General features: G+C 35.6%; 3 protein-coding genes, 1 long non-coding RNA gene and 2 pseudogenes across 9 annotated transcripts; 2 read left to right on the forward strand and 4 right to left on the reverse strand.

The window, feature by feature from the left end:
* Window positions 1-948: 948 nt before the first annotated feature.
* Window positions 949-2,596, reverse strand: LOC137726929 (putative glutathione S-transferase). The gene is made up of 2 exons (XM_068465884.2): window positions 2,087-2,596; window positions 949-1,563 (listed from the first exon to the last, which is right to left on the reverse strand). The coding sequence occupies exons 1-2, from the start codon at window positions 2,393-2,395 to the stop codon at window positions 1,207-1,209; spliced, it is 666 nt and encodes a 221-aa protein (XP_068321985.2). The 5' UTR covers window positions 2,396-2,596; the 3' UTR covers window positions 949-1,206.
* Window positions 2,597-3,371: 775 nt separating this feature from the next.
* Window positions 3,372-4,516, forward strand: LOC137726931 (putative glutathione S-transferase). Its single transcript, XM_068465886.2, has 2 exons — window positions 3,372-3,879; window positions 4,044-4,516. Exons 1-2 carry the CDS (start codon window positions 3,571-3,573, stop codon window positions 4,398-4,400), a joined length of 666 nt encoding a protein of 221 aa, XP_068321987.2. The 5' UTR covers window positions 3,372-3,570; the 3' UTR covers window positions 4,401-4,516.
* Window positions 4,517-4,896: 380 nt separating this feature from the next.
* On the reverse strand, window positions 4,897-6,883 carry LOC137727156 (uncharacterized). Of its 4 annotated transcripts, none has more exons than XR_015962617.1 (3): window positions 6,084-6,873; window positions 5,326-5,415; window positions 4,897-5,099 (listed from the first exon to the last, which is right to left on the reverse strand). It is a non-coding gene; the product is annotated as an uncharacterized LOC137727156 (long non-coding RNA). The 4 variants fall into 4 exon arrangements; XR_011067734.2 differs by having other exon boundaries at window positions 4,897-5,119; XR_015962616.1 differs by having other exon boundaries at window positions 4,897-5,415; window positions 6,084-6,883.
* Window positions 6,884-7,535: 652 nt separating this feature from the next.
* On the forward strand, window positions 7,536-10,261 carry LOC137724772 (protein LOW PSII ACCUMULATION 1, chloroplastic-like; annotated as a pseudogene). Its single transcript, XR_015962136.1, has 5 exons — window positions 7,536-7,540; window positions 7,631-7,981; window positions 9,077-9,647; window positions 9,741-9,791; window positions 9,984-10,261. The product of XR_015962136.1 is annotated as a protein LOW PSII ACCUMULATION 1, chloroplastic-like (transcript).
* A 623-nt stretch (window positions 10,262-10,884) lies between these two features.
* LOC137725226 (photosystem I reaction center subunit IV B, chloroplastic) lies at window positions 10,885-12,412 on the reverse strand. Its single transcript, XM_068463846.2, has 3 exons — window positions 11,839-12,412; window positions 11,191-11,256; window positions 10,885-11,096 (listed from the first exon to the last, which is right to left on the reverse strand). Exons 1-3 carry the CDS (start codon window positions 12,103-12,105, stop codon window positions 10,992-10,994), a joined length of 438 nt encoding a protein of 145 aa, XP_068319947.2. The 5' UTR covers window positions 12,106-12,412; the 3' UTR covers window positions 10,885-10,991.
* Window positions 12,413-14,432: 2,020 nt separating this feature from the next.
* LOC148696773 (putative phosphoribosylformylglycinamidine synthase, chloroplastic/mitochondrial pseudogene) lies at window positions 14,433-16,347 on the reverse strand (annotated as a pseudogene). Its single transcript, XR_015962619.1, has one exon. The product of XR_015962619.1 is annotated as a putative phosphoribosylformylglycinamidine synthase, chloroplastic/mitochondrial pseudogene (transcript).
* Window positions 16,348-22,229: the final 5,882 nt, after the last annotated feature.

The raw sequence follows: 22,229 nt of genomic DNA on the forward strand, positions 1-22,229 counted from the left end.
TAGAATGTGATTTTTAGAGTGCTAATAACAATTCCCAAAAAAAAAAAAAAATCCTTTTTTGTGCATATTTTTTGTTGTTGTTTGTAGCTACTTCTCAATTCAATAATGAGATTTGATTTTAATTTCCTTCTTACTTTCGAGAAATCTAAGCATAACAATAGTTCTTTTTAGTATCTCTGTAATGTAAAGAACAACTACTCATGAGCATAATAATAGTTCTTTTCATTATCTCTGTAATGTAAAGAACAACTACTCTACACGAGGAATGAAAATTTAGTATTTCTAGCTTGTTTAGCACAAAGATTATGAATGAAAAGTTGTAGTTTGCCATTTATTTGTTCAATGATATTTTCATCTTTTTTTTTTTTTTTTTTGGAGCTTTTATATTGGGACCACCCTATGTTAAAATCCTGGATCCGCCATTGGTTGTGAGATCTACTCCACGTTGAATTTCAATGATCTGAACCGTACATTTTGTAAGTCTCGATTCATAGATCACCCTTGCAAAAATTCAATTTAATCCGAAGACAGTTGCCTATTTTATTATCACAATGAATTTTCATTGTTTATTATAAAACAAAGTGTTCGTCAATTTCTTTGAACTCAATTAGAATTCTCAAATATTATTCTCGAGTTCAAAAAACTGGAGGTTCTTTTAGATGAGATTGTATTAGTTTTGAGTTCCTTTTTAACATATTAGCTGAAGATGTAAACATTTTAATTAGAATTTAATAAAGTCTTGTCTTTTGAGGAAAAAAAAATGAGATATCTCAAATATTTTTTATTTGGCTAATATTTTGTAAATATGATCTATGAGGTCCATCTCGAATCGTTAAAATTCAATGTAGTGTGGACCCAACAACTAATCTTTATTTAAAAAAAAACGAAGATCCCGTAAAGGCCTCTTATATATATATATATATATATATATATATATATATATATATATATTATCATATCGTGCCCTCTTTTGAAATGCTGACCACATTCATATACTTTTCTCACAAATATAAAGTTAATTAAACATATACTAATAGCATTTGAAAAGGAAAAGCATGCATGGTATATTTCAAAAGTATGCTTCAGCGTTCATGAGCAATTTCTGACTGTTGATGTACCGCGAAATCTATTATGCATCACTGTCTGAGCTCATGTGCATATAGAAGACGACGACTAACAATAGCCAAATTCGATTTAAAAACTAGGCTATGATCTTGCTGATGCAATGAACCTCTCTCTTAGGGATTTGAAATAAGCCAACAATTCATCATGATGAGGGGTGTTCTCCTTGATCTCAGGCACTTCTTTAAAATTGCGTATCCAAGCTTGCAAGTGAGGAAACATATTTGGTTCTAGCAACTTTAAACCAGCTGATTCTTCCATAGCTCCTAGCCAACCAGCTATCCATCCCAAAGCCAAGTCTGCCAACCCAACTTTCTCCCCTCCAAAAAATTTCTTATCTCCAAGTCCATGTTCTATTGTCTTCAACGCTTCTTGGGCTTCGTTTTTTGCCTTCTCCTGCTCTTCACCAATTGATTGAAAATATGCAATAAAAACTGAACTCTGCAAGGCTCAATTTGATATTTGATTAGCTATACACATGTGAATCCATGAAACATTTCAAATTATTTGGTAAACAGATTTGACGACAGGATTATTTTCAATATGTAGTTAGCCTACTGTTAAGATGTGTTATAAAGAAAATAATAAAAAGTTAGTAAACAAGTCATGCTTAGGATAATTGTAATAGATTAGAGGGACACCAAAACAAAATTTATTATGAGACTATTACTCACTTATAACGTGTCATGTTAAAATTTGTCACATTTTCTAAATACATGTGGCCAAATTTTTGTCTAGTGGTTGTTCTAGAATTCTAGGATTGAGATTGTAGTCCAAATATAAATATCGCCTGGAGATACAATTATGTTATGCTGACCACATTTTTATATCAAATACGTTCGCAAAGAGATGTGTTCATAATTAAGAATATGAGCATCTTGTTAAAATAAAATAAATCTAAAGCGAGTCTAGATTTGAATTACTTAAACTCAAAATTTTGTGAACAAATTTGAATGACTCTCACCTTGTCCTCTCCAAACTTAATCCAAAACCGAGCCATGGCCCTCTCATAAGGTTCATCTGAAAGCAGTGGGTTCTGTGGCCAAACCTCCTCAATGTATTCAAGAATGATAGTGGACTCTGGGATTGGTTTTCCGCCATGAACGAGAACAGGGATCTTCTTATGAACTGGGTTATGCTGCAAAAGACGTTCACTCTTGGTGGTAAGATTTTCTTCGACATATTCATACTTGACACCCTTTAGTTTTAGAGCCCATATGACTCTGTAAGAAAAGAGACTAGGCCATGCTCCTAACAGCTTCACTTCTTCCATTTTTGTAAACTACTTGCTTTTTTCTTCTTCCTAATTTGCTCTCACCAATGCGTTAGCTTTATAGGTCTCTATGAGCTTTTGGTGGGATAGGAGAAATGAGGAAAGGAAAAGGACGAATGGAGATGGTGTGAGTCTCGTTCCATTCACATTTCTTTCACCATCCTATCTTGGCACTTCTTCGTTTTTTTTCTTTTTTATACATACTTTTCTTTTATCTAACTAAACAAATCTTGAGTTTGTTATTTATATTCTTTAAATTGACTATATATATTGAGAATTTAACTAACAATGTTTACCATCTCAACGTTTGAATGATAATATATTCAATGTTATATTCACATTAGTTATATTTGACATAACTATGCTATAAATGCATTAGCCCGTTGTAAAATATCTTTCAAAATATTTAACATTAAATTGTTATCCTGTCTGGAAAAAAAAATTGGAAATTCGTGTACATAATCCACAATTGGCTCTTGGAGTTAAATACTTGGCAGAGAAAGATTGGTGTTCTTGGGGAACACTCAAATTACTTTGAAAAGTCATCTCATTTGGTCAAAAAGGAGGCCAAGAAGAAACAATGCAACTTCCTGTTAAACTCCAAAGGAAATTTCAAAGCTTTATGTATTCAAAGAATCATAACATAAAAGGGGGCCAAGGGCTTGAGGAATTAAGAATACAAATTAAACAAGAAAAAAAGTTGGAAGAAGTGAAGCTGCTGTTTGGAATTTAACAGGAAGTTGATAAATATCAATATTGTTCTCAATCTATAGCTTTTATTTAATTCTACAAGACGACATGAAACTTTATATCTTCAATAAAAAATTGAGAATAGCAGAAAGATTGCCTCTTTGGCCTGTTAAATAAGATATCCAAAGGACCACAGCCGTCTGCAGACAATAGCTAGATGGGAAATCCTGTATATTCTAAGGTAATCAAGCTCAAGACAACTTTTCAAATACATGAACGCGTGGTTCTTCCATTACTATTCTTAATATGCCACACCTAAATTGCTTGAAAAATCATCTCAATTGGTTAAAAAGGAAACCAAGAAGAAACAATGCAACATCCGGTTGACTATTCCAAAAGGATATTTCAAAGCTTTATTCATAGAATCATATTGTATAAGGAGGCCGAATACAAACATTTAACGAACGCAAAGAACTCAACAAGAAATGGAAGAAGTGAAGCTGTTTGGAGCTTGGCCTAGTCCATATAGTTCCAGAGTGATATGGGCTCTAGAGCTCAAGGGTGTGAAGTATGAATACATAGAAGAGGATTTGGCTAACAAGAGTGATTTGCTTTTGCATTACAACCCAGTTCACAAAAAGATCCCAGTACTCGTTCACAACGGGAAGCCAATCGCTGAGTCCAGTGTGATCCTCGAGTACATTGAGGAAACTTGGCCCCAGAATCCCCTCCTTTCTGATGACCCTCATGAGAGAGCGTTGGCGCGGTTCTGGACGAAGTTTATAGACGAAAAGGTGATCATTATATATGTCAAGCAATGTCGTATATATATTTATATATTGTCATATAAGTTTACAGTCTGACAACATAACTTATATTGCTTCTATAGATTATTGGAGTTTCTGCCTTTTCAGTCATTACTAATCAAATGCAAATTTCAATTTGTGTGATCAAGCAGAGCGTACCATTTGCTAAATTCTTTATGGCTGATGGGGAAGAACATGAGAAGGCTGCAAAAGAAGTCAGAGATCTACTCAAGATCTTGGAAGAGCAAGCTCTGGGAGAGAAGGAGTTTTTCGGTGGCAATGAAATTGGGTTGGCTGACTTGGCCTTGGGATTTATAGCCTCCTCTTTTGGAGTGATTGAACAAGTGGTTGGTGTCAAAGTGCTGCAAGCCAGTGAGTTCCCTTGCTTATGTAATTGGATTAACAACTTTAGGGAAAACCCAGCAATCAAAAAGAGCCTCCAGCCTGTAGATCAAATGTTTGTGTATTACAAGCAGAAGAGGGAGATGATTCTTGCTTCCAGGCCGTGAATTGCTTTCTTGTTGCATCTTTTTAGCCATATATGTAAGTGGATTAAGAAAAAGAAATCATAATAATTGTTGTTATTCTAAATAAGTTGTGAATTGCATAACTCTTGACATTTTCAGTGTAATTGTCACACATTACATCTATATTATCAGTTTAATCCACCAAAAAGGACCTTTTGGGATGGTAAAAACGCATCACAAAATCTGCCAAAAGCGTCGCAATAGGCCTTTTACGACGGGCTTGTGACGGCAAGTGACTCATCGCATTAACTGTGCATCGTAAATGTTGGTCGATTATATGCAACGCTATATACTATTTACTACGGGACGGCAAGTAACGTGTCGCAAATAATTGCCACCAGGTTTAAAAAAAATATTGGGTGTCAAATTGGACACCAATGACAATATTTTTTAACAGCTTCAACAGAAAAAATTCATGTGAAATTGTACTACAAGTTTCAAACTAAAATGAAATTCAAACCAATGTTACAATTCATAATTTACAAAATGAAAAACACTTATTTGGAATCTTTAAGATTGTAATGTATTTCATTTGGAGTAATTAAACACATATACATGATTAGACATTTATATAGTCTATAATACTACATCAGACCAATGCTTCTCTGTCGGACCAAGCAAGAGATCCCCTCGAGTGCTTTCCTTCTAAACTTTATGCCTCTCCTCTTCATCTTCCAGTCTCTGTAGTTGACAAGAATTTACTACCACAAAAATGATATCAATAATGACAAAGGAACAAAAGTAACTTGCAGACCACTGGTACAACTATAACAAACGACGCAACGCCAGCATTTATATAATTACTTTCATAAGAACAATTTCAATACCACTGATACAACTATAACTGAGCTTATAACCAGATGTCATATCAAGAAATGGAACTCAACCTAGAAATTTTATGTATTACCTGTTATAGTGGAATTTTGATGCAACTCATCCCAGCAACATCTGATTTCACTCGACCTTAGCAGTAGCCTTTACCCAACCAAGCCAATTTCTAGGGAAAGAGGAACAAAATAAGGGAAAAAACACAAGAAACAAAGATGGAGGGGAACAGTAAGACACCAATTTATAACATAGATCAACCTTTTATACAGACCAAGTTATTACAGCAAAACAACACGAAAGTAGCTACATTTCTTAAAGATAAATAGTGGAGTAATTCTTAATGTAATAATAGAATTAATAGTCTAACATACACGAATTAGTAGAAGAAGCTCACTACAAACACATGATGGTTGAATGTGGATGACATCATAACACTTATTGAAATATTTAAACCATATCAAGACCAAATCAAACGTCATTTACTGGATTCTACTCAGACAACTCACTTCAAAAGGTGGTGGCCATTCTAACAAAACGAACTCAATTAATCCATCATCTTAGTAAGTTACTAATCAGAAATATTAAAAGATATAGAGCAAATTAATGCATGGCATTTATGTATGAAAGGAATACATAATCGTTTCTTCTTTCACTCTTTGCGGCGAGTTTGAGCAATTTCGTTAACTAATGACATAAACATAGATTTTTACACAACAGTCACAACAAATGACAACATAAACATAGAATACCAGTTATGTATGCATACCAAATCAATTACGTTATAAATCACAACATTGACAACAAATGACATAAACATAGAATTTACAAATTACTTACTTTCTTGGACTGCTTATTTACTTTTCTTTCTTCCTACTTTGTATGATCCTTTATGGCCCTAAGAAAATAACCTACTCTCTTGCTTCTTCGCAAACCTTACTCTGTATCAATGTCATTAGAATGCCCCACTTTATCTTCTACCTTTAAAGTACACCCCATTCTCACATTTCTTAGAGGCCCGCTTTCCATTTTCTCCTCCCTTTTGCTCTGATTTCAACTCATCATTCACCATTCCTTTCCAAACAGTTCTTTCATTTTCCTCTACAAATCTCACCTTTTTTCGGACCATTCCGTGCTTCTTCACAAAAGCACCACCATTGTCTCTGCATTCATCCATGCTTTCTTACTCATCCTTCTCCAATTAATCCACCCCCAAATTTCTGCTTCTCTTGCTAAATGAGTCACCAGCGCCATTAAAGAATAAATAAACAAAACCAAGCCAGCATACTTCTTTGACTAGCTCCAATTACAAAAAAATCCTCCAACAATATTAGCAATTAGTGATGAAATTGAACATAGAAAAAAAAAAGAAAAAAAAAAAAAAAAAAAAAAAAAAAACCCTAAACAACGGGAGAACTAATGGAGAATAGATAAGACTGGAATTTTTGAAAAATTGATGAAACAACACCAAGAAAAAACAAATTAGAAGATGATTCCTCAAATAATCTTACCGAATAAGAAGCGATGAGATTGAATTTGAATTTCTAGTAACAAAAAGAAAAAACTAAGAGATGACAAAAAATATTAGGGTTAGGGAAATGGGAGATTTGAGATTTGAGAGAGGAACAAGAAACATTAATCCTTACCTGGTTCAATTGTATCTCAACATAAGTGGTTGTGGCAAGAGTCGCAAAGAAGGATCTATGCTTTGAAGAGAGGGAGATAGGTTGAGAGCGAGAGGGAGATGAGAGCGCGCAGTTGTGTTTTTTTTTTTTTTTTTTTTCTTCTACTTATTCACAACAGAGGTGTGTGCAACGGAACTTTCATTCATGTCGCAAACAACAGAGCGCCAAAGTTTAGCGCACAGAAAATAATGAAATTTAATAGTTATTGCGAGAGCCGTATCACGCGTCGTAGAAAGGGTGTTGCAATTACCATATTTTCTTGTAGTAAGACATGTATATATTTATTTAAAAATACTATACTAAGTCAATGAAATATCAACAATGTTATCCACTCATTATAAAACGTGGAATACAAAACAACACGTGGTGGTGTGATTGTCGCAATAAAAAATTTGTCCATTGAGTATAATCAGATTGCTTCATGATATCATTAATCATCTCATGTTATAACAAATAAATATATTTATTAATATATTTCCTAATTTCGGTGTTCATGACATATTAATCATGTCACATATTCATATTATAATATGTAGATCAATAACACAACGTGATACAGTAATAGTTAGTCACACTTAAAAATTTCTCCACTTGTAACTAGAAACCTATGGTGTTAAACCCATGCTGCTAAACACTGCCGTTTCCAGGGGAAGTGTTTTTTTTTTTTCTATTTTCCTAAGAAACAAACAAAAGTAAAAAAAGGTTAACAGAGAAAATAAGACTGGCTGTAATTACCACCATTTGGGCTGTGGGAGGTGGCAGTATTGTCTTCATCCAAATACGGCCTCCCAAGAAACCATTGCCAAACTCTAAAAAGCAACACAAGAACTCTGAATTCAAGCGGTGGCCAAGGCTTCTGTTGCAAACTCTCCCTTACACATCCTCAAACCTCGAAATCACACTCACTACAAACTCAGCAGTGGAATCAGAACCGATCCTCTGGTCATTCTCTTGTACAAATGCACCATTTCTCACTCTGCAGACCTCAAAGCATAAGTCTTCAACCATCACATGCTTTGCAACTGATAAGCAAACTTCTCCTACTGAAATCAGGTCTTCCCTTTTCCAGTATTTTGAGAATGATTGTGTCGTATGATTCATTTAAGGGAGTTCTGCACAAATAGAATCGATTACCAATTCTAATTAAAAACATAATTGGAGACCCTAGACAGACGATAAAGTGTATACATAACATAGTTAGTGTCCTGTTATTGCCTGTTTAGTGTCCTTTCGGTTATTTTCTTATTTATTAAAAGCTTTTAACCTGTTTTACAAGTGCATATTTCCTTGGATTTAAGCTTACACCATATCTTAATGTTTCTTGGATAATTGGATTGGGACATGTAGGAACTATAATTGGTTAGTCTTCAACAAGGATCACAAATAACATATCTTACATATAACATTACAAGAGTTGGCATTAAAAAGAGATCGACCATACCTGAGAACCCATCTGCCCAGCAACAAAGACAGCAGCAACACCAACTGAAAGACCTGGTGCAGGCTGTGTTTACTGGTAACACATAAGAATTCTTCTACTCACTCAAGACCTTATGTTCCAATGGTGATAGAACCCTGATTACAGAACATGTTCTTTGTGAGCAGGGAATCCTTTATTATATCGAACTGAACTTCTCCAACTTCCATCTATCAAGATGATTGGATAGCAACTGCTATGAACTGCAGCAATCAGTTTCTTTTGACGTGGAGCAATGCAAGCATCCTTATCACGTCCCATATCCCTTAATTCTAGGAGATCAGTTATTGACATGGCCATGACTCCTAATTGGTTTGAACCCACGTTTAGGTATCCTTATCATGATATGTGTAAGTTCAAAACCTAACAGGGACATGACCAAATGAACGTCTGTGATTGGTAGTAGTTGTGCCATAGTGTTGCAAATTTGAACTTTTCATGATCATTGCATCAATTTTCTGGGATATTTGATAAGTTCTACCTATTTGTACTGTGAACGGAACTGGTTCTAAATTGAAGTAGATAGACTAGTAATGGGGTTTTCCCGGTTTCAACATCTTTGGCAACTTGGGTTCTCTGACTCTCTGCCTTTCAATCCAATGCTTTGTGCTATATTAGCTTCTACTTTACACATTAGGCTTCTTGTAATCATAGGTTTGTTTGTTCCTCAGTTCCACAACCAGGATCAGGAGTGAAGTTCTCACTCCCTTTCGCTCCGTTCAAATGTTTTTCTATCTTGCTTTCATTGCAAGTGGTGGTTTAGGAGGACTAATAGCAACCACACAATTGATTGCAGCAATAACAAATCCATCAAGAGTACTTGATGCCACCGAAATTGCCAAGGGTCTTGGCAGACCTTGGAGCAGTGTCTCTCTTTGCATTTTTGTATTTGAGGGAGAACAAGGCCAAAGATGCACAGATTGCTAGGCTCTCTCGAGAGGAAAACCTTTCGAATCTTAAGCTTCGTGTTTCTGAAAAGAAAGTCATTCCTCTTAGCTCTTTGAGAGGGATTGCTCAGCTGGTAATATGTGCAGGCCCTGCATCGTTCATCACAGAATCCTTCAATCGAAGTGAGCTTTTCACTGAAGGGCTTGTGGAAGGAGGAGTGCTCGTTGTGCCCTTGGCTACGGATGGAAACGTACCTAGTTTTGAGTTTGAAGAAAGTGAAGAGGCTAAGAATATTACTGCAAAGAGGAAAGGACTCTGGCAGCTGACTCCAATTTATGTTACTGAATGGACCAAGTAAGTAAACCTTTTTCAAAACAAAATGATTTAATCATTTACAAGTTCTTATTATCTGGTCAGACACACTCATTTTTTCGTTGGATATTGTAGCTGGTTGGACGAACAAAAGAAGCTGGCCGGTGTCACCTCTGACTCTCTCGTGTAAGCGTTTCTTATTATGGCAGTTTGTATAGTTTGTGCTTTTAACTATAGTTTTTTTTGCATTTCGTTAGTTTTCCTTTTAACCAATGGGTAAATTCGCATAAGATCACTTCTTGAGTAATTCTACATCATTTTTTTTTTTTTTTTGGCCATGTATGTATCTCTTCGCCTGGATGGTCGTATTCGTGGCAGTCGCGTTGGTTACCCACCTTGGAATGCTTTCGTTGCGCAGTTACCACCTGTAAAGGCAATGTGGTCTGGTCTCCTCGACGGGTTTGATGGAAGAGTTTTAAGAAAATATTTTTCGTTTGTATAGATGAGTTTCTAGTTCTGTATTACTTGAAATTTTTGCTATGACATAGGTTAGTTTCTAGTCATTCGTTACTTGTCATGACTCTGCAGTCTGTCGAGAATATTGGGGTGTTATGTGCCATTTATAAGCACTTGCATGCTTATCGATTTTTCGAGTATCTCCCAACTCTCTTGCATTATTGGGTGCTTAAGCTTAACTACATGGTTTTTTGTTTCGGCCAAACACGTAAAACAAACATCCTGGTGCCCACAAGGATTTGCACATTCTGAAACATAAAATGCTTATGATTGAACAAGTAGTCCTGCCTATTGGGTTCTGGAAATCGTCTTTGGAATTGTTTAATGACTTTTTTGTTAATGGAAAAGAGAAGTTATTTGCACAAGTTTTTCACCCCTTGCACACGCTTGCTTGTTTATGCTCTTTAGATATAAATGAAAGGAGAATCGATAAAAATAAACAAGGGTCAGAATGTATAAGGAGAAAAGTGAGTGCATAAATCATTTTCCATAAATAAAAAACCAGTTTGATACACTACTTCTCTCTTTATCGCGAGATAAAGATACAACGGTAAAGAGGGAACCATGATATGTAAGATAGTTTTTCTTGTGATATTATATACTTGGAAAGAGCTGTATGGACAAAAATATAGCGAAGCTAATCTGCCCTCAATCCTTGTGGAAATTTTAGAAAATACAATAATACTCTATGAATTTATATCGATCGATTGGGCGATTGGGGTTTTGAGCATGCGGTTATTTAAACATAACTAAGAAAAGGGAAGAAGAAATCATAGAGTATGGTACAAAAATAAGGGGCACCAACAACTAGGAAGAAATTGATAGAAGGAGAATTTAATTAAGATTACAATTTACAGTGCTACTACAAACTCATTTAACTTCTTCAATCTCGTCCAAAGCATAGTTATTTGTTGATACATTGGCATAGTTAACTTTGTTGAACCGGACCACGACCGGGTAACGGGTATTCGGATCCTGCAAAATGGATATAAACACGGAAATTTTGAGAAAAGCGCACCATTTTCCATGTTCATTTTCATTTTAATTGAGAGGGAGAGATAGGTCAGACCTGATCCACAGCTACAACAGATCCAATGCCTTTGAACCAGTAGGATTCCTTCCTCAGAATCTTCACCTGTTAATGGAAGTATATAAAGTTATTAGCTTATTATTCATACAAAAAATAGAAAAGTTGCAGCCTCCAAGTGAAACTGGGCAATGTTTTAATATTCATGCAATAATATTAGTTAGGAAACTTAGAAGCATTACAATTTTTCAATTTGGGATCCTTTGGAATTGCTGAACATATTAAAATTTAAAACTAAATAAAACCGTTTTCTATCGTAGAATTTGTACTAAAGGACATATGTATAATAAGGTGTCATTTGTGACTCAGTCTGGTTGGACTAATAAATACTTGGACCTCTAAGCCGCTAAGAATTAACTGAGATAGCATATATAAGCTTATAGCGATATTTTTTTTATACAAACGATATTGGGGGAGTGAAGATCAAAACAAAGAATCTCATAAGCGAGAATAAACACTCTTAACAACTTCATTACAAGCCCTTTAGCAAGTGCTTAGTGCTTTTAAGTCTCTATTTTTTTCTGGGTTCAATTTGGTTTTTCAATTCACCAATTGCAACTACCAAACCATTCAAAATTCACTAAAACAAATACTAGAAAAGAACACTACTTTTTTTTTACTTGAACTAACCTTAGTGCCTCTCTTGGGTCCAATTGGTGGTGGCTTAGGCTTAGGGGTAGCTTCCCCCTCTGGTGCAGTCTTGGTGGCTGCCGTCGGAGCAGCGGCTTCCTCTGCTGACCTGGTCACAAACCTAGCATTGCTTCTGGTGTTGGTGCTGGGTTTTGATGGGAAAAACAGCATGCTATTTCGGCTAGAAGTTGAGCCTGCGTTGGTGGTTGCAACATTTGGTGCTACCACAAAGCCTGAGGCAGCTGATGCGATGCCACAGCTAGCCATGTTTGTTTCTGTGCTGCTGTTAGTCACTAAACTCTGTGTGTGTTTGTGGTAAGATTGTGGCAGAAGTTAATCGATATAAAATTAAGACAAAAAATTGAGAGGCTTTGAATGAACTGAGTTTGTATTGCTCTTGGGGAAGACAGAATTATCTGATCCTGGCAACGCGAGATGATTCGTTGCCTCCACTAGGGTGATGACACCTGTGCACCATATCCTTTATGTTTGGATAATATGTGATTACATGTCATCCTTGCGGGTGGACTTGCTGCGTAGACAAACCAACATCTTTCTTTTTCTTCCCGTGAAATTCTTCTAAATAATGATGGAATTGTTATATTAATATTTAACATATGTTTGATTGTGTAAATTCCTGGTAGAATGAATTTAAGTCTATAAATTAATAAATGCACTAGCATAAAAGAAACATAATCCTACAATTTTCGTACGCTTTGTTCTCTCCACTCTCTCTTGTCGTATTCTCTCTCTTTAGTTCATTAAATTGGCCTCAATAAGAATTGAATTTTCAAGAAAAATATCTAAAATCATTCATTAACCACCAAAAAATCTTCTTAATTCCTTTTAATGTTTTTTTTAATATTATTAATTATGTGGTTGTTGATTTGGAGCCAATGAGTAATATGAATTTTTTAGCATATTTCTATGTCCTAAGCCTGTAAATAGACAAGAATAATATATATGGCTTGGTTTTCTACTCCCAATCTCTCTCTCTCGTCTATATCTTATCTCTCTCATCATATCATATCTAACATGTTCCGAATCATAGTTATTTCACCAAAACATAATTCAAAACCCAATACTAAACCATATACTGTGGAATGGAAAATTAGAAACAATTATTTTTAGATAATTGTTCGTAGCATTCATCTTCATTGTATATTGAAGTACAATAAAATTTAGATTTCTGGAGCCTTCTTGTAAGGGAAACACAACTAGTGCTTATAAGAAAATAGTGTACAAATTTTCATAAAATAAAATAAACAAGTTAAACAGATACCGTAGAGACGGTAAAATGGGCACTAAACAATGATTTTTTTTTTTTTTTTTTCAAAATTTTTTAAAGATAAAAAGAGACCTAAAAGTCAGAGGCTTCCCCTACTACAGCAATTGCCAACAAGATCAAATATTTCCTGGCAAAACTTGGGATCGTATGAAACTCCTTCAATTCCCTCCAAAATCAAAACATGAAAATAAAGCTAGGGTTTTAGCTGATGGTGCTGATCACAGACTTCTCAGTCTACGTTACCGCACCATGATGCGTAATACTTCCGAATCGAACGCCAAAGATCCAATGCAGATCAGAATTCCATCACATGGAGGTTTTCTTGGGATTCAGAGCTCCGATACCCGATTATCCCCATCACAACGCCTCCAAAAGACTCACAGGTTAATCCAAACCCTAGAGTTAGTCACTTATTTAGTTTTAAATGTGTTAAAATATTTTGTTTCTTAGTGAGTCTAAAGAGGGTATAGTCAAACTCGGATTTAAAGAGATTTTAAAATCCTATTGTAGTCAACTAAAATGATTTTAAAGGATTTTTAAAATCCATCAAAATCTTGGTGTATTAAAAAAATTAAAAATTTGTAGGATTTTATTAAGTTGTGGATTTTGTGGGATTTGAGAGTAAGAAGTATGTATAATCAATACCAAATAGAATCCTATCTCACAGCTTAGGATTTCATATCTAGAGACCTCTTTGAATGTCTGACTCTCCCTTCCTCTCATTGCCTTCCACCCACTTTGTTTGCTTGTCTTCTTCCTTCATCTCTGCAATTTTTTCATGTATGGATAAATATGAAGTTGCGTTGCATCATTTCTCATATGGCATCGAAACGGTCTGAAGGAGCTCAAGGACGAAGTATTGTGATTACATAGTGCAAAAGCCTAGCTCCTAAAGAAAAGAAGAGACATTTAAAGGAATACTTGCATATAGAATACCAATTCATTCCAAATAGCAGTCCAGTTACAACATGGATTTACAAATCCATTCCCAACAAGACTTCCTACTCAATCTCTAATCCTACAACCAAGTTTACCAATTCATATTCATGCTCATATTCTAACATTCTCCCACTTGAGCAACTATGAACCAAGAAAACTAGTTCGATTAAGACTATAATAGGGTGATCACAAAGTTTTTTGAGTAACATCATAAACGATCTATCCGTGCATTTCAAAACACAGAATCTAAAAACTTTCAGTCACAACCAATATGCAACCAATGCTTCTAGATTACTTATGTCCAATCCGCACATATAACATTATGATCAAACTGAAAATTTTAGTGGACCTAATTATCCACTCCCACTATTTCCCAACTTAATTCGAAATCAATCAAGCTTATCACAGACAGTAAAACTGTCTTCTTGCAATTCTCAAGAATTCAAAACAACTGCTTGAGTCAAATCACAAAGACTTCTCAAAGCATCAAACTGAATTAAAAATCACACATATACTTGTATATATATCATATCAAACAACTACAAAAATTGAATTTCTGAACACAACTAGCTCATAACAAAAAAACTTAACTCAAGAGAAGAACTTCACTGCTATACCAGCTCTTTGAACTTCACAATAGCAGCACTTCTCAACTTTATTATTGCAACTGTCTCTAACACTACTCCCACTGATCAAAAGACTCGAGCACACCCATTCTAGAGATCAATTCGTCAGAAAGAAGGTCTTGAACTCCCTCAAGAACTTGTTTTAGATAAGGAACATCCTCAATGTCAGGACTAGTGCAATAAACACTCATTACAAGATTGCCAGGTGCCTTAACAACCTCGCCTGCAACATGGGCTGCCATGGAAAGACTGTCCTTCCCACCATCAATTGCAATACCAATCAATTGCAATACCAATTCGATCATTGCCACTGAAAGAGACGTAGCAGCATCATACATAGCTGCTCCTTCCCCATCAAGCTTGGCTGCGTACATCCAAGTCCCGCTTTCTTTAACATCAGATAGAGAAGTGACCTTTGCCCAAACAATATTTGTGAGTGCTTCTCCAACAGCCAATCTCGCCAGCTTTTGGATCCAACAAACCTTTGATTGGCTGCTCCCCAATGGCACATGCACCTCCAGTCACGTCAGTAAAAGTATGCGCTATTACTGCAACAACAGAGAGAGGAAATTGTAAGGGCCCAACAGTTTGTTGCTGTGCTACAAGACCTATAACACATTTGTCTACTTTGGATGTCAAGAAGCGCTTTGAACAAACAAATGGAAGTCTCAACACCCTCTTAAGTGAATCCATCACTGTTATTCCAGGAGCAATATCAAGTGGTTCTCGTACATCAGTCATCCTGTGGAATTCAAAACTTTTCTGTGGCATATCACCAAGTACAATTGCCCGGATATCAATCTGGCCGTCCTTGGGGTATATAACTTCCTTAATTTGCAAACCATATTCTCATTCCCCCCCTTTCAATAAATCCAGGGGGTTGAACCATGTAAATGTCTTCTCGAAGATCACCATTGAGTTATTTTGTAATCTGCAGAACCTCATTTTAACATCCATTTGATGCAACTCCGGATCAAAGTGTGCACAACAGGCAGTGAAGAGATGTCTCATGCATGATAACCATCATTCATGGTTTAACAGAAAACATAAAGGTGCATTAGCATTCTGCAGATTACAAAATAACTGCAGATAACACATAATCGAACACCCAAAGTCTAAATTACTACAGAATAGTTTCAATTCGATCGAATCCATATAGTTTTTGTTATTTCAAAGCCTTATCCTTTAAGACCTAACATATGTTGAAGTTATCCGAGATTCTTGATGATAGGGCTCCTTTATTCTAGGGTTTATTCCTGGACGTGCTAATAACCCTCCTACACTTGAGGGACAAGTTTGTTTGTTTTCTGTTTTGACTTAGTCGATTACCACGATTCTAGGGCTTGTTTATCATGGGTTGTTATTTTATTTTTCCTGTTGATGTAAAGCTATATAATAGCTAGTTGATGTCTTTGAGTTCAATAAGAATACTCCCGAGTTTTATCAGTGCAATACACTTTGTGTTCACAAAAGCTTTACGTTAACCTAGTTCAGTTTCAACATCTGGTATCAGAGCCCCATCACGGGGCCTGACCAAAAATCTGCAAACACAGTTGTGTGTATAAGAGAACAAGAACATGACATCCGAGAATAGCTTTGTGCAACCTGCCATCCCGAGGCTCGATGGGCACTATGATCACTGGAGTATGCTTATGGAAAAATTTTGCGTTCCAAGGAGTATTGGAATCTGGTGGAGACAGGAATTACTACAGTCGCAGAAGGAGATGACTCTAGTGATTTGCAGAAGAAGGCACTAGAGGAACTGAAGTTGAAAGACTTGAAGGCCAAGAACTACCTGTTTCAGGCCATTGATCGTTCAATCCTGGAAACAATCTTGAAGAAGGACACGGCGAAGGACATATGGGATTCCTTGAAGCAGAAGTATCAAGGGACAGCGCGTGTGAAACGTGCTCAGTTGCAGGCACTTCGAAAGGAGTTCGAAGTATTACATATGAAAACTGGAGAAACTGTCAATGATTACTTTGGAAGAACACTCATTATAGCTAATAAGATGAGGGTGCATGGAGAAAGAATGGAAGATATAGTGATGATTGAGAAAATTTTGAGGTCTATGACTTCAAAATTTGACTATGTTGTTTGTTCGATCGAGGAGTCGAATGACTTGGATACTCTATCCATTGATGAACTTCAGAGCAGTCTTCTTGTGCATGAACAAAGGATGAGTCGGCATGTGGTGGATGAACAAGCTCTCCAAGTAACCACTGGAGTCCAACAAGGAGGAAGAAGTGGTGGTCGTGGCTTCTATCGTGGAAGAGGAAGAGGAAGAGGAAGAGGTAGATTTGGGTTCGACAAGTTTATCCTGGAATGCTACAATTGTCACGAGCTAGGGCATTTTCAGTGGGAATGCCCTAAGAAGGCTAAGGACTCTAAGGCTAATTTTGCAGAAACAAAGGAAGAAATGCTGCTAATGGCGCAGGTGGATGTCAAGGAAGCTGAGATGGAGCATGTTTGGTTTCTTGATTCTGGGTGTAGCAACCATATGTGTGGTATCAAGGAAGCATTTATTGAAATGGATGCCAATTTCCGAGAGTCAGTCAAGCTGGGAAACAACTTCAGTCTCAGTGTGCAAGGCAAAGGGAAAGTGCGAATGGAAGTGCATGGGACCATGCATGTGATTACAGAAGTCTTCTTTGTACCTGAATTAAAGAATAACTTGTTGAGTATCGGTCAACTACAAGACCTATAACACACTTGTCTACTTTGGATGTCAAGAAGCGCTTTGAACAAACAAATGGAAGTCTCAACACCCTCTTAAGTGAATCCATCACTGTTATTCCAGGAGCAATATCAAGTGGTTCTCGTACATCAGTCATCCTGTGGAATTCAAAACTTTTCTGTGGCATATCACCAAGTACAATTGCCCGGATATCAATCTGGCCGTCCTTGGGGTATATAACTTCCTTAATTTGCAAACCATATTCTCATTCCCCCCTTTCAATAAATCCAGGGGGTTGAACCATGTAAATGTCTTCTCGAAGATCACCATTGAGTTATTTTGTAATCTGCAGAACCCCATTTTAACATCCATTTGATGCAACTCCGGATCAAAGTGTGCACAACAGGCAGTGAAGAGATGTCTCATGCATGATAACCATCATTCATGGTTTAACAGAAAACATAAAGGTGCATTAGCATTCTGCAGATTACAAAATAACTGCAGATAACACATAATCGAACACCCAAAGTCTAAATTACTACAGAATAGTTTCAATTCGATCGAATCCATATAGTTTTTGTTATTTCAAAGCCTTATCCTTTAAGACCTAACATAAACCCTCGACTCAATATGGAGAAGGACTTTTAAGCAAGCAAGAATAAAACTTTGCAATTTATCAAACATACCTTGCACAGATCCAATTTATGAAACAGCGCAGCGGAATAACCATTCAAATTGATCATATCAGTTGCAAGATTGATGAAATCATAACCCAGAAGCATGTTTTGTTGGTTAAGTTCTTAATCGAAAAGACCCAATCGGAAAGAAAACCCCTTCCCTTGGATTTGCAGAAAATCCAACCGTGAAACTCAAACGATTATTATTTTTTTTTTTTTTCAAACATGTTTTGTCGTTATTCGCAAGGCATTATACTAGAACCCGTGTTCGATTCCCCAACGCGGCAACGAAGATATATTTTCCTCAATATTATTTATGTTTTGGAACCTACTGGTTTTAATCACAGAACTTATAATTTATGAGCCTATGGGCTCTGATACCACATGTTAGCATAAACACAACACCAGGATCATGCAAAACAAGTTACCGTGATCAAAACACAGAACCATAAACCATAAAGCAATGCACAGAGAGAAAACATACATGTAGAAAAGTTCGAAGCTACTGCCATGCCTGATTTCTGCATCAAAGTCGTGGTGCACCTTCTCCTCTCTTCAGTGAACGAGAGTCTCAACTAATAATAGGTCTTAGTCTTATATTGAGTACTCACTGCGAGAGCAGAGGCTACCATATGTATACTATACAATCTTAGCCAAATTCTATAAGGATTCCCCTATTAAAATCCATATAGAATACCAATTCCTTCCAAATAGCAGTCCAGTTACAACATGGATTAACAAATCCATTCCCAACAAGACTTCCTACTCAATCTCTAATCCTACAACCAAGTTTACCGATTCATACTCATGCTCATATTCTAACACTAATGTCCTCTCTTGAGGGGTAATTTTCAAGCTTTATGGAACCCCTTATTTAATGGCTTTAGCAGCTAAAAAAAACCCAACAATCTTTATCTCAAGCTCAATTTTGTTTATCTATACAAAAAGCAACAATCTTTCACAGACTTGTGATCATTTTATCTTATACCTAATTTTGTATTTGTCGAAAATCGAATGAAATTGTATTTGTTTTTGAAATTTGGTCAGCTTAAGGTGCTATTGTTTGGTAGAGCAAGGATGCAGCTCCCCAACATGAATCAAATGTAGCTTCATTGATTAGATTTTTAACCTAGGTATATTTATCAAAAATTGAATGAAATTGTGGTCAGCTGAATGTGCTATTGTTTGGTAAAGCAAGGATGCAGCTCCCCAACATGAATCAAATGTAGCTTCATTTGATTAGATTTATGACCTATGTACATTTATCACCATTTGATTTATTTGACAGTCAAAATTTAACGCTATAAAATCTATCAAAATCCATAGAAATCTGTTATATGAATCTTCTCAAATCTTTCAAAACCCATATGGATTTTGTAGAAGTTACATAATCCTATGAAATCCATCACTCAAAATCTATTAAAATCCTCTCAAATCCTAACTTAACTGCACGAGTTGAATTTGATGCTCTTGTTTAAAAATTTCATCTCCTTGTAGATGATCAGCTATAAGAAGAAAAAAAAATCCTTCTTGTAGATGATCGCTCTAAGAAAAGAGCCAAATTTACAAATCTTGATGATGAAAATCAGAGAACCCTAAGAGTGAATTTGTATTTTATTTCCTTGCCTTTTTCCAAAATGTGTCAAGTTCACTTTTCACATTGCAATTGAATTTATTTATTTTTTATTTTTTGAAAAGTTAAGGTGTATTAATTGAATTGCCTCCTTAAAATGTCATTTAGTCTCAATTTACCCATTCAAACTGATTTTGTTTCACTTTGCCTTTTGAAACTATCATTTTCAATTCTTTTGATCTCATTTTAACCCATTCAGTTAAGGAAACCTTAAATTCAAGGGCATTTTGGACATTTCAATTTTTACACTCTTCTTTTAATTGAATTCTTCAAATACGATCATTATATCAACCAAAATAAAGGTTACAATTTTGTTCCTAGAGTCATTTCATTTGCAAGACATCTATGTACGGGTTCAATGAAAACTTTGCACTTGAAAAATACTCATTACAATAGAAAGAAAATATGACTAGCCTATTTCAAGATATCTTTCTAATCAAAATTGGGCTAACTACAAGTTTCGCCTATAAAAAATGATCTTAGATCGAGTGCACAACATATGATCCTACAATAACCATTACGGTATCCCATCCAAAATATGCTTCTTATGCAAACCCAAAACCAAAAAAATTCATCTAAAGCAAATGTGCACAATTTGCAACCAAAAATTTCACATTGTTGAATCACATGTTCCACTAGGCATGAGCTTGTTCATAAGGTGCTTGCACTTGTGGTTGAGAATGAGCTTGTGGAGCAACAAATTCTGCTTGGCTCTGAGTGTGAAGCACTAACGGCTTGTACTCCTCCCTATGACTGAAATTGATCACAATGCCCTCGTTTTTGGATTCCTAATATATATGTTGTTGATTTCTCCAGGTCCACTCACGACCGATTAACATAACATTCAATCTCTCAAATATATAATTAAACACTTTAGTGATAATTCCATTAAAAATGGTGTGTAGAAAGTTAAATGTCCAAAATAGCATTGAATTTAATGTTTCTTTAACAAAATAAAGTGGAATGAGACCAAATGAGTTGAAAATAGCAGTTATGGGAAACAAAGTGAGACAAAACCAGTTTTAAGAGATAAATTAAGACTAAATGGCAATTCCAGAGACAATTCAATTAATAATCCAAAATTTAATAATCTGATGCAAAATCAATTAAGCAGCTATGATGCCGAGACTTCCGACTCCGAAGTACGATTTCTTTAGGAAATTGAAGGTCTCAAGCCCCTACAGTAAAAAATCGCAATTGTTCAAAAGACCATGAAACCCTAAAAGTCCTAAATCTCTCCAAAACCCAACATTGGGAAATTTTAAAATATAACCAAAAAAAAAAAAAAAAAGCCAATGTACAAGAAAGCCAAACATATTCGATGGCCACCCATCCCTAAACCCGATCACGGTCATCTCCGTCATTGGCCCTCGCCGGCCACCATATCACCAACCTTTCTTCGTCTCTCTCTATATAACCCCGAGTTTCCCAACACCCAAACTCACCAACCTCGTCCCCTAATAAAATGCAAAAGTATGTAATAATCCTTCACTTCAGTTTAACAAAGAAAATCCCCACATTATAGGGTTTGTACAATCGCAACAGAAAAAAAGCTTTAAGCAAATGAATGTCTTTACCCATTATTAGGGTTGTATTCTCTACTTGCTACAATCCGTGAAGAGAATTGCAAAACATAGACATCCAGAAAGAAAATCAGAATTGGAGAATGAATCAACAAGCGTAGCTTCCTTGGTAATTGATACCATATATTAGTTACAGAGAATTCATATAGAATTCATACGAACAAGAAGATGAACTTTAGAGAATGTGGCGCCATGTGAGTGGATGGGTGTGTAGTGGTGATTGGCTGCTGGCAAATGTTTATATGGTTGTTTTTTTTTTTCTTCTAACCTTAAGTTCCAATAGAGGTAAAAATGAAGTTTAAGTGAAAATTTTGAAGTGTAGGGTGTCTTCATAAAACTGTGGATTGTTAATAGAACTACCCTATAAATATCTTAATAGATTAAAATGGTGGGGTGTACATTCTCTGCACTAAAGTTTGGATCTCTCTCTATAGTTTCGATGCATTTAATATAATTTATCTGATAATTTTTCGAAAATAAATATGTAATGGCATCCCCTATGTGATATAGGACTCAGAATTAGGAAGTTTGAGTGAACCTTTTTCTAAGTTGCTGAAAAATATTTTTAAGGTTTATTTTCGTTTTCAAATAGTGATGCCATATCGATCAAATGACTGACATTTTTTTTATCAAACATATACAAAACATATATAGATGAAATCACTCAGTACTACCGTCTAGTGATATTCCTCTTCACTTTTACTTGTAAATGAGAGGTCTTAGGTTCGAATATCGTGGATGGCGAATTCAATATCAAATTAGATTGCTCATTATATGGATTAACCGAAGTTGCCCTCCACTTAGTGTCAAATATATCGGTTTAGTAAAAAAAAAAATATACATATAGATGAAATTCTCTTAAAGCGATCATTTCCGCAATTTAGATTTGCTTGTTCATAATTTCAAACAATTTCTCAGATTTATTTGAAAGATATTTGTTAGTCTAGACTCTTCTAATGGCCCAACCA

Source organism: Pyrus communis, chromosome 5 (genome assembly GCF_041283825.1).
Source record: "Pyrus communis isolate YQ-2024b chromosome 5, ASM4128382v1, whole genome shotgun sequence".
Taxonomy (NCBI): Eukaryota; Viridiplantae; Streptophyta; class Magnoliopsida; order Rosales; family Rosaceae; genus Pyrus; species Pyrus communis.